The sequence below is a fragment of the Taudactylus pleione genome, unplaced genomic scaffold (assembly GCF_031769625.1).
Source record: "Taudactylus pleione unplaced genomic scaffold, aTauple2 ptg000098l, whole genome shotgun sequence".
NCBI classification, from domain to species: Eukaryota; Metazoa; Chordata; class Amphibia; order Anura; family Myobatrachidae; genus Taudactylus; species Taudactylus pleione.
Window position 1 is genome coordinate 552,475 of NW_028284500.1, and position 14,018 is coordinate 566,492.

Consider the following 14,018-nt stretch of genomic DNA (forward strand, 5'->3'; position numbering starts at 1 on the left):
AGTGCCTAACCCTAACCCTCCCCTCTGCAGCCTAACCCTCCCCCTAGTGCCTAACCCTCCCCTCCCGCAGCCTAACCCTAACCCTCCCCTCTGCAGCCTAACCCTCCCCCTAGTGCCTAACCCTAACCCTCCCCTTCTGCAGCCTAACCCTCCCCCTAGTGCCTAACCCTAACCCCCCCTTCCTGCAGCCTAACCCTAAACATCCCCCTAGTACCTAACCCCTAACCCTAATACTCCCAGTCAGGATTGTGACCATCGGTATGGCGGAGCTGGTATTCTGATGACCGTCGGGATTCCGAAGCCAGTATTCTGACCGTTAGGATCCTGACTACATCCCGTTGCACTTACACTACTTATTGAATGTGACTGCTTTGTATATTTGTACAGTGGAAGGGTCTTATTTCTCCCCTATGTTTTACCCTTTGGAATGTGACTGTACTGACAGGAGCTTGTTCCCTATTAGTCTGCATCATCCACAGACAGTACTTGGATAAGGGGTGACAAAATATTGCTGTTGCCTCATCCGCTTGGGATGAGAATCCAGTTCACATTTTGCATGTTTCTTACATAGATGATCTATAGTAAGAGAGAACCTTAGATTGCACAAATGTAGTGTATAGCAGTGTTCTCACAGACCATGACAGAGCATGTTTTCCAGAGCTCCTAGCTGCGCAGTGTGTCCATTACTGAACACTTTTAAAGACACACATTAAGGAGTAGATTTAATTAGCTGCGACTGTAGTGTGAGGCCCCGCGTTACCCTGTATTTTCATGAAGCGTGCTGCCGATAGACGCGAAATTCAATTAGAAACGGCACGTCGCGGATACTGCACGTTAACTCTGTTGTAAGGAACCTATATGAAGTGCATGACAGAATGGGGAAATCATCCTGAACACCCCAAAAAGTGGCAAATAAGATAGGACAGTGTAGAAAGTGGTTAGTGGCCATAAGCAATGTATCGGAGCCAGTTACATGGTTGGTTGTTGCAACTTTTATAACTGATGGAAACATGACAGCCAGCAACTGTATCTCATCAAATAAAAGTGTTTAGAGTAAGTTGGGGGGCATTAAAATGTCTCTATAGTGATACTTATGTATATACAAGTTTGTGAGAAGTTGGAAAAAAAAAACTTGTACAGTAGCTCCCATCTGCAAGTTTAAAAACTCCTATCCCATCAATACACCTCAACATACATGTCCAACATCATTACAACATACATGTGCCACATCATTACAGAACCTCTACATGCATATGCCACATCATTACAGAACCTCAACATACATGTGCCACATCATTACAGAACCTCAACATACATGTCCCACATCATAACAGAACATCAGCATACATGTCCCACATCATAACAGAACCTCAGCATACATGTCCCACATCATTACAACATACATGTCTCACATCATTACAGAACCTCAACATACATGTCCCACATCATAACAGAACATCAGCATACATGTCCCACATCATAACAGAACCTCAACATACATGTCCCACATCATAACAGAACCTCAGCATACATGTCCCACATCATTACAACATACATGTCTCACATCATTACAACATACATGTCTCACATCAATACATAACCTCAACATACATGTTCCACATCATTACAACAGCCATGTGCCACATCATTACAGAACCTCAACATACATGTCCCACATCATTACAGAACCTCAACATACATGTCCCACATCATTACAGAACCTCAGCATACATGTCCCACATCCTCTATATACATATCCCACATCATTACACCCAGTTTTCTTCCTTTGAAATCACCTATAAAAATGACATGTCTTTATTGGCCATATTTTAGTATTTAAAAACCTCTAAATCCATTATTATTCAATGAAAAGGGCGTCACAGGGCACTGCAATGTGTCCCTCCATTTTTGCCTTAAAATAATGAATTTTCCCTACTTGTCACCTACTCTGCAGGTGCAAACTCCCTTTGAGACCCGCATTAACTTAACTTGGATTTGTAATTGAATAGCAAACTCTCGCATCCGCAGGTTTTTAACCACATTAAGCAATTTAAATTTACGGCCAACTTGCTTCTAATTGAATCTCCCCCTAAAAGATCCACGGGTGTTAGGAATGATTCCACTTGTGATTCTGTGAGGAGACCTGGAAACGATGCCCTGTCAGCAGTCCCCGAGGACGGGATTGGAGAAACACTGGTTTATAGTACTGTGTAGAGACTTGTACTGGAGCCTCTGCAATTCTGCAGCAGCTGGAGAGCTACAGATTGCCAAGGACTAATGTAGGGCAGTCATGTAGAAAATGTGAAGACTTCCGTACCAGGCTAGAATGCCCCCGTGTACATCCCGCTCTCACCCCTGACATGGCTGGGCAGATATTCAAGTTTCATAGTCACTGCACATTAAGCCTTCCTGTGCCCTGGACCGATAACATTCATATCTCACTGTGTATTAGGGAGACAGTGTGTCCTGGCTGCTGGATCTTCCTCTCACCTTTGTTATCTTTAATGTCCACGGCAGCCTGAGCCTCCAGCAGCAGCGAGATGAGCTCCGTGTTCCCGATGAGGGCAGCATGGTGCAGGGCCGAGAACCTGCAAAAGACAATATTCCTAGAGTTAATGACAATCTCCATGCACCACAATACCTGGCTGTACAGTCATATTTGTCACTATAAGTGTATTCTTTACCTATCAGCAATAAAAAGAAAAGCCCATACCGCACTTCAGCTTACAGACATCTTATGCTGTCTCTATGTCCAGATTTATCGTATAGAGTATTATACTTGGCTGTGCTGGTCCTGCTTATCTCTAGGCTGCATTGTGGTCTAGCTATTTATTGTTCCTGTCCTAGACGCTGCCTGCTGTGGAATTATGGGAGTCGGACGCCCACACATCTTTCACTGCCCCCTCTATTAACTAACGCCCAATTGATAGCTAACCAAAGCGCCCATGCTTCTACCCAGGCATGAGCAACCTGCGCTTACCGAGTCACTATATAATGACCAACAACTGCTGTCTTGGTGCCTTACTTCATACAGTGCTGTCTGCACCTCATGTCATTGCCCGTTATCCCTTGTTAATCTCTGTGTACTGATTTTATTATTATTTATTAACAATTACTTATATAGCACCAGCCTATTCTATTGCGCTTTACAATTGGGAACAAAACAGTAATAGAACAGTAACAAAACAAACCTGGGTAATAACTGACAGACAAAGAGGTAAGAGGGCCCTGCTCGCAGGCTTACAAACTACAGGCATTGATACACAAGGTGCTACATTTATAGCATACTTGCAAACATATAGTGGTTGTTTAGCTCAAAACAAATAAAGAACTTAATATAAATGTACACATGACAGAGATCTACAGTTACCATATCTTACAGACAGGGCTGCATTGATTGATGCTGTATCAAACCTTGGTAACACATAACCCTGATTTAGTGAATGTGCAGCCATTCAGTCCAGCACCTTCTCCTCCAATAGTGTAGATAGTGAAAGTTTGTCCCACAACCCAAATCACTGACTTGCATCAATAAATAAATTGTCCCGCCCATATTCAGAAGCACACAATACCCTCTACTCTTGGGAGACACCACCTCTAACTAGAGTGGAGAGGCGGCAAACCCAAGTGGGCATAGAGTGGGAATATATTCCTGTGCCGTGCCCGCAGCATGGTGAGCAAAGCGAGCCCGCAAGGGGACGAATTTCTTATTTCCCTGGAAAGTGTGGGCAAAAATATCCACTTCCACCCTCACTCACGTCACTTCCAGGTACAGCTACTGAAGGGGCTTTGGGGCCCATTTATTAATGATCGCATTTTGCAATGCGATCAGGGCATGCAGTACCGCCCCTGATCGCATCTGCCGGATGTATTATCCGGGACATGCAGGGAGACGGGCTCCGAAAAGAGCCCGTCCCTGCGATGTCTCCGGAGGGCAGTCGGGGCTTCTGCGCATGCGCAGTCCCGCGGACTGCACATGAGCGGCGCCCATTGCCGGCGGGGGGATCTGGCAGATCACTCCGCCGGCTGATATGCGGTAAGTCCCCATAGGCTACAGCGGCTAATGCTATCTTTAGATAGCGTTAGCTGCTGGGGCCAATATCGGGAATGCATCGCATTCCCGATATTGATACATTTTGCAGCATCGCATCCCCCATAGAAATCTATGGGGGAGGCGGCTGCCGGCGGCAATGGAGGGATCGCAGCAAGTATCGGAGATACCTGCTGCGGTCCCTCCTTCATACATCCGGGGGATACTTAGTATTTGAGGTAAACCCCCGAAAACAGGTGTTTTCGGGGAATTTACCTCAAATTCCCTTTGATAAATGGGCCCCTATATATTCTTCCAAACCTAAATAGAATCAACCGTTTCCATAAAATAAACTTTTTTGTTTTTCTCCTAAAATGCTTCTTGGGTTAGTCTTATTAATGGATTAAATGAATCATGTGCTTAGGGCCTGATTCAGACCCGCTCGTGAGCGCATAGTGGGTTGATGGTGGCCCAGTGCATGCGCGCGTTTGCAAGCCCCGTATCGAGTGAGAATTTCACTCGCTCCGGAGCTCGCAACAAAATGGGGCAGCTGTCGATGTTGATCAACAGGCTGCCCTGTTTTGTAGGCAGGAAGGGGGGGGTGGTGGCTGCACAAACGGAGGCGTTCCCGAAGGAACGCCTGCCGTTTGTGGGCGGCCCTACTGACTTCACTCGTGATGTCAGTAGTGGACTTCCTGCTCTATTATAGCAGGAGGTCCACTAGGCATTGCGAGTGCTGAGACCCTACCTTAGGGTCTCCTCGCAATGCCGATGGTCGCGATAATCACGACCATCGCCAGGCCGCTCGCACAAGCTGTGGGTGTCCCACAGCTATGCGAGCGGGCTGGAGGCGGAAAAAAAAAAAATGCCCTGATTCAGAGCGAACGCCTCTGAATCATGCGCTTAGTCTACACTTTGCAAGGAACACCCTCATGCAGCCTACTCCTCCTTCTGCAAGTTCCTGCCCTTCCACTAATGGTGCCAGCTTGCTGTACAATCCCAGGTGCTCTGGTGAAAATCTGGGCACACTGATTTGGCACTTTCCCTCAGCCGTCTTGCTCTTGTAAATGACCTGCATTGTGAGTAGGGAAAAGGAATTGGATAAAAGATGCATTAAGCACACTTTACATTTGTGGGGTGTGTATGTATCAGTTCTCTATTTATCCTTAAAGTGCCAGGAATTAAATGACTTATCAATGCGATTTACTGGGGGGGTATGGGGGGAGGGGTGTTTATTACAAAAAATAAGTGCCTAAACAATGGGTCCATTCATTTTAAAATCTAAAAGCCAGAAAGATGCTCTGTAGAAAAAACTATTTTTCAGTGCTTCCCTCTGTACGTGCCACCATGAAATGACATTAACAGAACAGGTATTGTGGCGCTACAAGCCGATATGCCCCCGTGCCTACAGGTCTTAGGGGTTACAGCAAAAGCTATGTGCCCAAGCCAGTATCTGCAGAGCTTATGAGACTAGAAACCGGCCTGCGGCTCCCTGCCTCTGTTGTTTGATGCTGATTAGAACATCAGGGATGATGTTAGTAAATGCAGGGTCACGGTTGAGTAAATATGTACAGTCTATTCAAGCAGAAAATCAGAATGGAGATTCCCCCTCCGTGCACCCTGCCTGATACTGCAAAGTCGGTGCCAGAAGATGAGGAGCGTTGTCAGGGAACTATGTGCGGCACTGCCAGGAGGTACAGTGTTTCATGTCAGGCAGCCAGGAGGCATTGCCAGCAGACACACAGTACTGGAAGAAGCCTTGTCACATACACTTCTTATATACTGTACCCGGCAATTTGTCACATACACTTCCTATATACTGTAGCCGGCAATGCTATCTATAACTAAGCACCAACTGCAGAGGGTATGGTCAGCAATGCTAGTGGTGTGAGTTCTCATATCACCTGTATACCTGTAACACACAAGCTTAACAAGGAAATGCCTCTTATATACAGCAGGCTCTACCTTCCCAGAATTCTACTGTCCAGGCAGTTTCTTACCCAGGGGACCTGCTGTGCACATGGGTTAAGCTCACCCAGAATATGTATACAATGTGTGAGCGTGGGTACAATGGGTACAATGATAACAAACAGATCATCCTGCATAACAGAATTCATTGAAGCTGGTATTTGCCTATTCATTCTTATCTGGCATAAAAACGTCAGAACTGTTAATGAAAGCACCTTCCTAGCGAAGGGCCTGATTCAGCTTTGATCGCAGTTGCTAATACGCAGGCAAAGGGACGATTGTTGTGTACTGCGTATGCATAGCAGTGCGCGTTCCGGTCACTGCGATCGGGACTGCAATCGCAGTGACTACGCAGATCCATCGCAGAGTGATCGTCAGGAAGGGCCTTTGGATTGGTGGTGGTCGTCGGCGAAACGCAGGCATGCCAGTGTGTTTGAACGCCGTTGCATGGACGTGCATAAATTATCCACTGCGATGCCCTACGCAGCCTGAGGCCTCATAGCGTGCACTGAAGTTAGCAATTCCTGCAGAAGGTGAGAGCTTGTGCAAGTGTGCGTGAGGCTGCGATGGTACTCGATGGTACCGATGGTTCCGCAGTGTTGCTAAACATTACGGATGTGTAAGGTAAAGTGGGCGTCCTTATGTAGTGCTGCAACGCCCTAGCGATCACAATGCATACTATCGCAGTTGAACTACGTGTGTAATCGATATTGCGATCCTTACTGAATCAGGTCCTAAGGGGATTATTATCAAATATTGTCAGATAAAAATGTTTTTTGTTTTTTTTTACTGATGACAACGATATATTTTTGACCCAATTCACCATAAAAAAAGTTGGCTGTGTCAGCCGAACAGCGATACCAATTGTCAGGTATAATAGTGAGTTAACTACCACCTCCCTAATCAGACCTGGTCCCCTCTGTGCATGTGTGGCTGGGCTTTGCAGATTCCCAAAAAAATGCTAAAATATAAATTAGTAAAAAAAAAATCTAAAAAAATAAAATGTTTTCATTTATTTATCATAGGATTTATTTATTTTTAACTGCAAGCAGAATTTTTTTTTTGTATCGAAGTGGATCTAGGACAACATCATAGTTTCCGATTATTGAACTTTATGTCTGGGAGATCCAAGGGGCTAGTGCAGGGAACATGGTGCCTCCCTGTGGCGTAAAGCCACAAATGCCGGGGAAGTGAGCGGGAGCCAAAAAGATTTTCCATGATGACCTGTGAGTCAGGGATAACTCCCCAATATTCAGGAGTCTCCTGCATAGTCCAGCAGAGCAGGCAAGTATGGGGTAACTTACACACTGAGGCAACAAACTTTGGGCCTGATTCATTAAGGATCGCTATTGGCGATCGCAGCTCCGTAATCGCACGCAGGTCTGCTGCGAAAATATGCTAATGATTACTATCGCAATGTTGTCGCGCTGCCAGCATAGAGACGCCCACTGCCTCCCACTAACGCTATCTCACATCTGTAATACCTTGCAAACCTCCGCAAACATCGGCAACATCGAGTACCATCGGCCCCTCACGCAGAATTATAGCAGCCCTGACCTTACTTAGAAATGGCTAACTTTGTTGCGAGCAGTGAGTACTCAAGCTGCGTAGGGCAATCACAATGGCTAATTTATGCACGCTCACACAACGGCGTTCAAACGGACGGACAGAGAAGCCAGAGATGCAGGACGATCACAGTGGTGGCTTCGCATACTGCGATGCATACGAATGCACAGTACTCGACAATCGGCCAACTGCGAGCTCTGTTGGAATTGTGATCCTTAATGAATCAGGCCGTTATGAGCATGCATCTGTGACAAAGCAGGAAGCTGTCATCTTGTTCAAGCCACATGCATGGAGAAAGTCATAATAACCACATCTCTCTGCGCTTACAATGCTCTCCCATTGAGAGGAAAGTACTGTAAGTGCTCAGTCATGCATCAGATGCACTCAAATGGAACAAATACAGCAATAAAAACATAAAACACATCACACCTCGAAGCAACTTAAACTCACATGGAAATGGAGATATGTAATGTCTCCTTTGGTGCAATCATTTATATTTTCAAAGCCACTTACAGTACTTGTGCTTAGCTTGAGTTAGATGCACATTATACACACAGGATGTTAAAGCCAGTGTGTACATAGCCTGAAGTTTTCACCATCTATAAATACAAATTAACTGTATATAGTATGGTGCCCTGGAATCCATTCAAACACCAGCAACTCCCTTCACTGCTCCTGCTGCCTTATTACAGCTCTCTGCTCCGAATCATGTACATGCAGAACTCTATGCAGCCTGCATATAAAGATATGTTGCGTATTCTAATGTATGGCCATGGACCGATTAAACACTTTGGATGAGCCATGGCACCGGTGGTTGATTCCGGTGAACTGACCAAGGGCCTGATTAATTTGGGATTGCTATTGCGATCGCAACTTCGATTAAGCACGGTCTCACTGCGAAAATATGCTAATGATTGCAATCGCAATGCCGTCCCAGCCAAACCTAAGGAAGCCCACTTTACCTTAAACACATCCGTAATACTTTGCAGGTCTGCAAAACCAGCGGTAACACTGAGGGCCTGATTCAGAGCCGCTCGTAAGCGGCCGCTCGTTCGTTCCGAGCGATGTTTGCCCAACTGCGCATGCATACGGATCGTAATACGCATGCGCGAACCAGTCAGTGCGGCCGAAAATCGTTTGTTCGCTAAATAGCGAATGCCTACTAATATGAGCGACAGGAGGAGGCGTATGTGGTGGTAACAGGGGAAGGTGCTTGAAAACGGGGAGTGGAGATCAGAACGCAGGCGTGCTTAAAGGTCAAAACGGGCATTTTATGGGTGTGCATAATTAATACAGCAGCGTCATTGACCACGTCACTGGGTTATTTTATAGTCAGAACTGCTCACAAATTTGTGGTAGGAAAAACCAACCACAAGAATAGCGAGCAGTTCATACGCTGGTCGATGTACTCGATTAATCTAATAAATAGTGGACATGACGTAGGATGCGAGCGGCCAGGGGGAGTAGTTATCCAAAAAATAACCGCAAGTTTTGTTCGCTCGTTCAGACATAGAGGCGTGAACAGACCGCAAAGAGCGAATGGTTCATTTGAATAGCCACCCCTTTTTTATGAACGAACGACCGCAAATAGCGACCGGCTCTGAATCAGGCCGAGTACAATTGGAGCCTCATGCACACTTGCACAAGGTCTGACCTTCCTCAGGAATTGCTAACCTCATCGCACGCAGTGAGTACTCAAGCTGTGTATGGCATCGCAGTGCTTAATTTATGCCTGTAACGGCATTCAAACACACTGGCACGCCTTCGTTTCGCCGATCACCCCCAAACGGTCACTACCTGTCGATCAGTCTGCGATGGGTCTGTGTAGTCACTGCGATGCATGCACAAAACGCAACAATCGTCCGATTGCGTGCGTAATCGCAGTCCCCAAGTCCACAATACATATGCAAAACCCCTTTACAGCTATTTAAAACATTCTACAAATTAATAAGTATACATCTATAATCGCTGGCGACTCTTCACATCAAACATATATTCCCGGCAGTGCCCCCTGTAATGATCTGATCGTAGCGTTTCGCGCAATTAAAATCTGTGTACAGCCAATCCTCTGAAGTGGCCAATGCCATTATCGTTGTCCTTCTCCTCTGGTGCTCGCTATCGTGGTATGATTATCATGTCAATTATAACAATGTCACGGTTAATGTAACAAGGGACGCTGTAAGAAGGACATAGGGGGCAATTCAACTCTTGGCAATTTGCAGATATGCGCACATTGCTGAGAATTACAGTAGCGCAATATCGCAGAATTTACTACACACCTCTACAAAGTACTTGCCTACACTCCTGGCATCAGCGGGAGGCTCCTGATCTTTTGGGTAGCCCCCCGCACTCCTGGAAGAGTATGTACTCCTCCCGCATCCCGCCCACTTTCTAGTAAAATGGGCAGAATGGAAAGAATAATACCAGGAATCTGCAGTCTGTGAAGAGGGTCTGAGGCCTAGTGATGCAAGTCTATGATAATTGCGTCATTTGGACCCGCCCACTATTCAAATATGCGCGATTTCCTGCATTTTGACATGAGGGGGCAGGGCCTAATGATGAGAATAATCCAGCCCCGCCCCCATCACAGCCCACCTGCATCTCCTCTCCAGGCTTCTCCTGGAAAGGAAATTACAAAGGTGGGCAAGGATGTACAAAGGAAAATCTGTGATGTCTGTGACTGAAAGATACCAGGGAAACGGCCCAGATGCTGGCACCTCATAGCCATGGCTATCAACTGAAATGCCCCCACAGACTCTGGTCCAGAAGAGTAATAGTTTTATTTTTATTATTGTTACAAGGGTGCAATAATAATTGTACTTACATGCAGATAGATAACCATGTTCATGCAGATAACCAGCTTCATGGGAACATTTAACGGGCTGTCCCAATAATTGTTTTCAGTGACTTAATACATAGCCATACCTTCTTCACCAGGCTAAATAACATAGTTGCCGGATGGGCAGCTAGATGGAAGGTGCTAGAGGCGTGGAGCGGTGAATCGCGTCCGTTGCTCATTACTAGGATGACGCGATTCACCACTACAAATTGTGTCATTATGCCCCCACACCGCCCACTTCACTGGGAAAGTGAGGGGATCCAGGAGCCTGGCCTATTCTCTTGGGAGCCCGGGAGAGTTTTGGGAGTCTCCCGGACATTCTGGGAGATTAGGCATGTATGTTACAGGATGCAGTCAAGAAATCGACTGTCGAAATGCCCACCGCCAGCTTCCCGACTGTCTAATCCCGGCAGAGGTCTAATGACAGGCGTTGAAATCCAGATGCCTGTCATTTTACCTACGGAGGAAGCCCGACGCCTGGCATACTGATCGAAGGGGGAGAGGGTTAGATTAGGGTCTCCCTGGGGGGATTTAGGATTAGGCAAGCCCCCCCGGGAGGGTTAGGGTTAGGCTAGGGGATGTGGGGTTAGGGTTAGGCACCCCCGGGGGGAGGTTAGGGTTAGGCACCCCCCCCCCCGGGAGACTTAGGTTTAGGTTGTGGGGAATGGGGGGTTAGGGTTAGGCACTTGGGGGGGAGGTTAGGGTGAGGCACCCCTAAGGGAGGTTTAGGGTTACGGGGGGGGGGGGTTAGGTTAGTAAATACTTAAAATACTTACCTGTCGGGATCTGCACTGCTGGTCTTCCAGCGTCGGGCGGTATTTCACGATCCCGTATGTTACACCATGACTGATTTATGTTATTATTTAGTGATCATACTACTTCACAGGCTGCCTTCTCATACATATCACTGCTGCCTACAGAACGGCTGCCTCCGCTGTGATTAGCTGCCACAAACACCTTAACTTTGCTCATAAATTTCGCATTAAATACACACATATAGGGGCTGATCCTGAGTGGGATGGATCTATGTGCATTGATGGATGGCGAGTTTTTGCACGCAGCGCAGATACATATGCAGTACTCCAGGCGCATCTGTCTTTCCATGAAACTGGGCACTTCGTGGTGGCAACAAAGCGAGCGCAAGGACCCGCCCTCTCTTGTGGGTGTGCCATGGGAGTGTCGTGGGCGTGTATGAAAAGCGGGGAAGGGAAGCACGTCTCTGCCAGGTATCATGCACCTTGCATGGAGCCGGAGCAAGTGCTGATACTTATGAGTCCGGTTGGGACAACCAGGCGTAAAATCAATGTACGGCGCGTAGATGCACCAATCCCCGCATTAGCGCTACGGATGCTTACATTAGCATAAAATAGCAAATATGGCTTCCACGGTTACTGCCACTTTGCGTGCGACTCTTTAGAGAGGAGGGGGCCCGTGTGCAGTCTCCATCTCTCTACCCGAGAACCAGCAGCGCGCTGAGCGTAGCAGCAGACTGTGGGCACTAGTAGACTCTAGCGCTGTGCCAGAGTCTACTGCGCATACACAGGTCACCGAGGAACTGACGCGGCAGCCATATCCCCGGCAATTTCCCTACTGCGCAAGCGCAAAATACAGGGAAAATGGCCACTGCGCCATTTTGCCGGTGATTTAGACAGTGCTACTACCGCCAACAGGGGACTCAGGAGAAGTAATTGTTAAAGAAATGGGTGCGGAGGAGCCCGTGTGCACCGCACGCTCTGTACCCATTATAGATACACCCCATAGTTAGCAAAATGTATGTTAGTAGGAGACAAAACACACAACAGAAGGTGAATTATTAAACTAGCTGCAAATGACTGTTTAAGCCCAGGCTTATTAGCACTATATATCTATATTTCTGCAGTAGGGAATGTATGTCATTTATTATCAGTCATGCATGTGACCATGATGGGGTGGATAGTGTATAGAAGGCTGGTATTATATGGCTGTTATTATAAATGTCTTGTATTCTGGCAAGGAAGCACTTCATAAACAGCTGTGTCCAACTCCATCCAAAACAAGTCTCTGTGCCATTATCATCTAGCTGATTGGCTGAATGCTCGGATCCATCTCTCTCCATCTGACAGCAGAGAGTGGGTCTCAGTAAGTACATTGGGAGCCTCTCTAGCCATGCCCGAGTAACATTCACAATGCATCTGGTTACACATCACAATGTTGAATACAGGATTGCTAACTTTTTAGCCTTTACTCCTGCCATCTAAGCACACATACCCTAAGCATGCCAGCTAAGCATGCCATCTAAGCACACATACCCTAAGCATGCCATCTAAGCACACATACCCTAAGCATGCCATCTAAGCACACATACCCTAAGCATGCCATCTAAGCACACATACCCTAAGCATGCCATCTAAGCACACATACCCTAAGCATGCCATCTAAGCACACATACCATAAGCATGCCATCTAAGCATGCCATCTAAGCACACATACCCAGGGCGTGAAGGTAAGATTAGTGAAATGTTTTAAATAGCACATATTTAGGGGAAAAAAAACAACAACAACAAATACAGTAAACGTATATGTAATAAGGATAAAACAAAGTTAAAATGCTGCCTGTCATCGCTTCCATATGGTAATCTGGTAATTAGCATTCTGACAGCGACAGAACAGAGTGACTTACAAGCCACATTTATAGACGCTCTCCAATTAGCTGGCCAGATGTGCTTCTTTTAATCAAAAGCTGCTCGAGGGGACAGTTGCCACTAGATGGCGCCAGCCATCTTGTACATGGTACATGGTTTTACGTCTGCATTGCAGTTCTCGCTGGGAGTGTTATGCCATTTGTAGTTTATGCACTATACTGTATTGTCAACGCTTGCAGTGGATGTAATTACATGGGGTTTGGATCAAGCCTCTTTCCGTGGTGCTGGCCAATTTCAGCTATTTAAATGCATGTAATAGACAATAGATACTGATGTACGTATAAGCTCCTGCAAATAGTATATGTATCAAGTAGGAGTTCTGATGTAATTGCTTGTAATATGGCCTTGTGCTTTTATATGGACAGGGGACTCATCTATGACAGATAATATCCTTATAATTTGTGGCGGATGTAGGGTTAGGCACTAAGGGGTAAATTTACTAAGAATCGCACCTGGCCGAGATTGCAATCTCGAGTGTGTTTGGCCATTTTTTACAACTCGCAAATTTAATAATGGCAAACTCGGATGAGAAATCTTAAAACTCTCCGCAAAACACGGGTGAAAACACATACAGAAATATATACCATATATATGCCAGGTACTTTCCATAGACAGAAATACAACACAGGAGTTTACCAAGAATCGTGATTATTATCACGGGTGTAATCTAAGCAAGCTCGATTAAAAATAGAAGTTTTAAACAGACTACTAAGCATTGTGTTTTGCAGAAACATACACAGATCAGTATGATACGTCTATGTTTCTGCCTCTAATTAAACAAAGAAAGGGTTAATTTAAGAAAAAAACGGCTGGGGTTAGCCTCCAAATGCATAACCAGTCTCGGGCTCTGTGAGCCAGTCCTGGTTCTAAAAATAAGGGGGACAAAATGTGTAGGAGTCCCCCATATTTTATAATCCAGCACTGGGCTCTGAGA

The 14,018-nt window shown here is 46.1% G+C and overlaps 1 protein-coding gene across 2 annotated transcripts in view; it reads right to left on the bottom strand.

Moving 5' to 3' along the window:
• Positions 1 to 14,018, bottom strand: part of CASKIN1 (CASK interacting protein 1) — a 439,648-nt gene that overhangs the window by 210,772 nt on the left and 214,858 nt on the right. For both annotated transcript variants that reach the window (XM_088470341.1, XM_088470340.1), the window contains exon 3: positions 2,491 to 2,588. In XM_088470341.1, the coding sequence (XP_088326467.1) occupies positions 2,491 to 2,588 (98 nt within the window). The remainder of the gene's footprint in view (positions 1 to 2,490; positions 2,589 to 14,018) is intronic.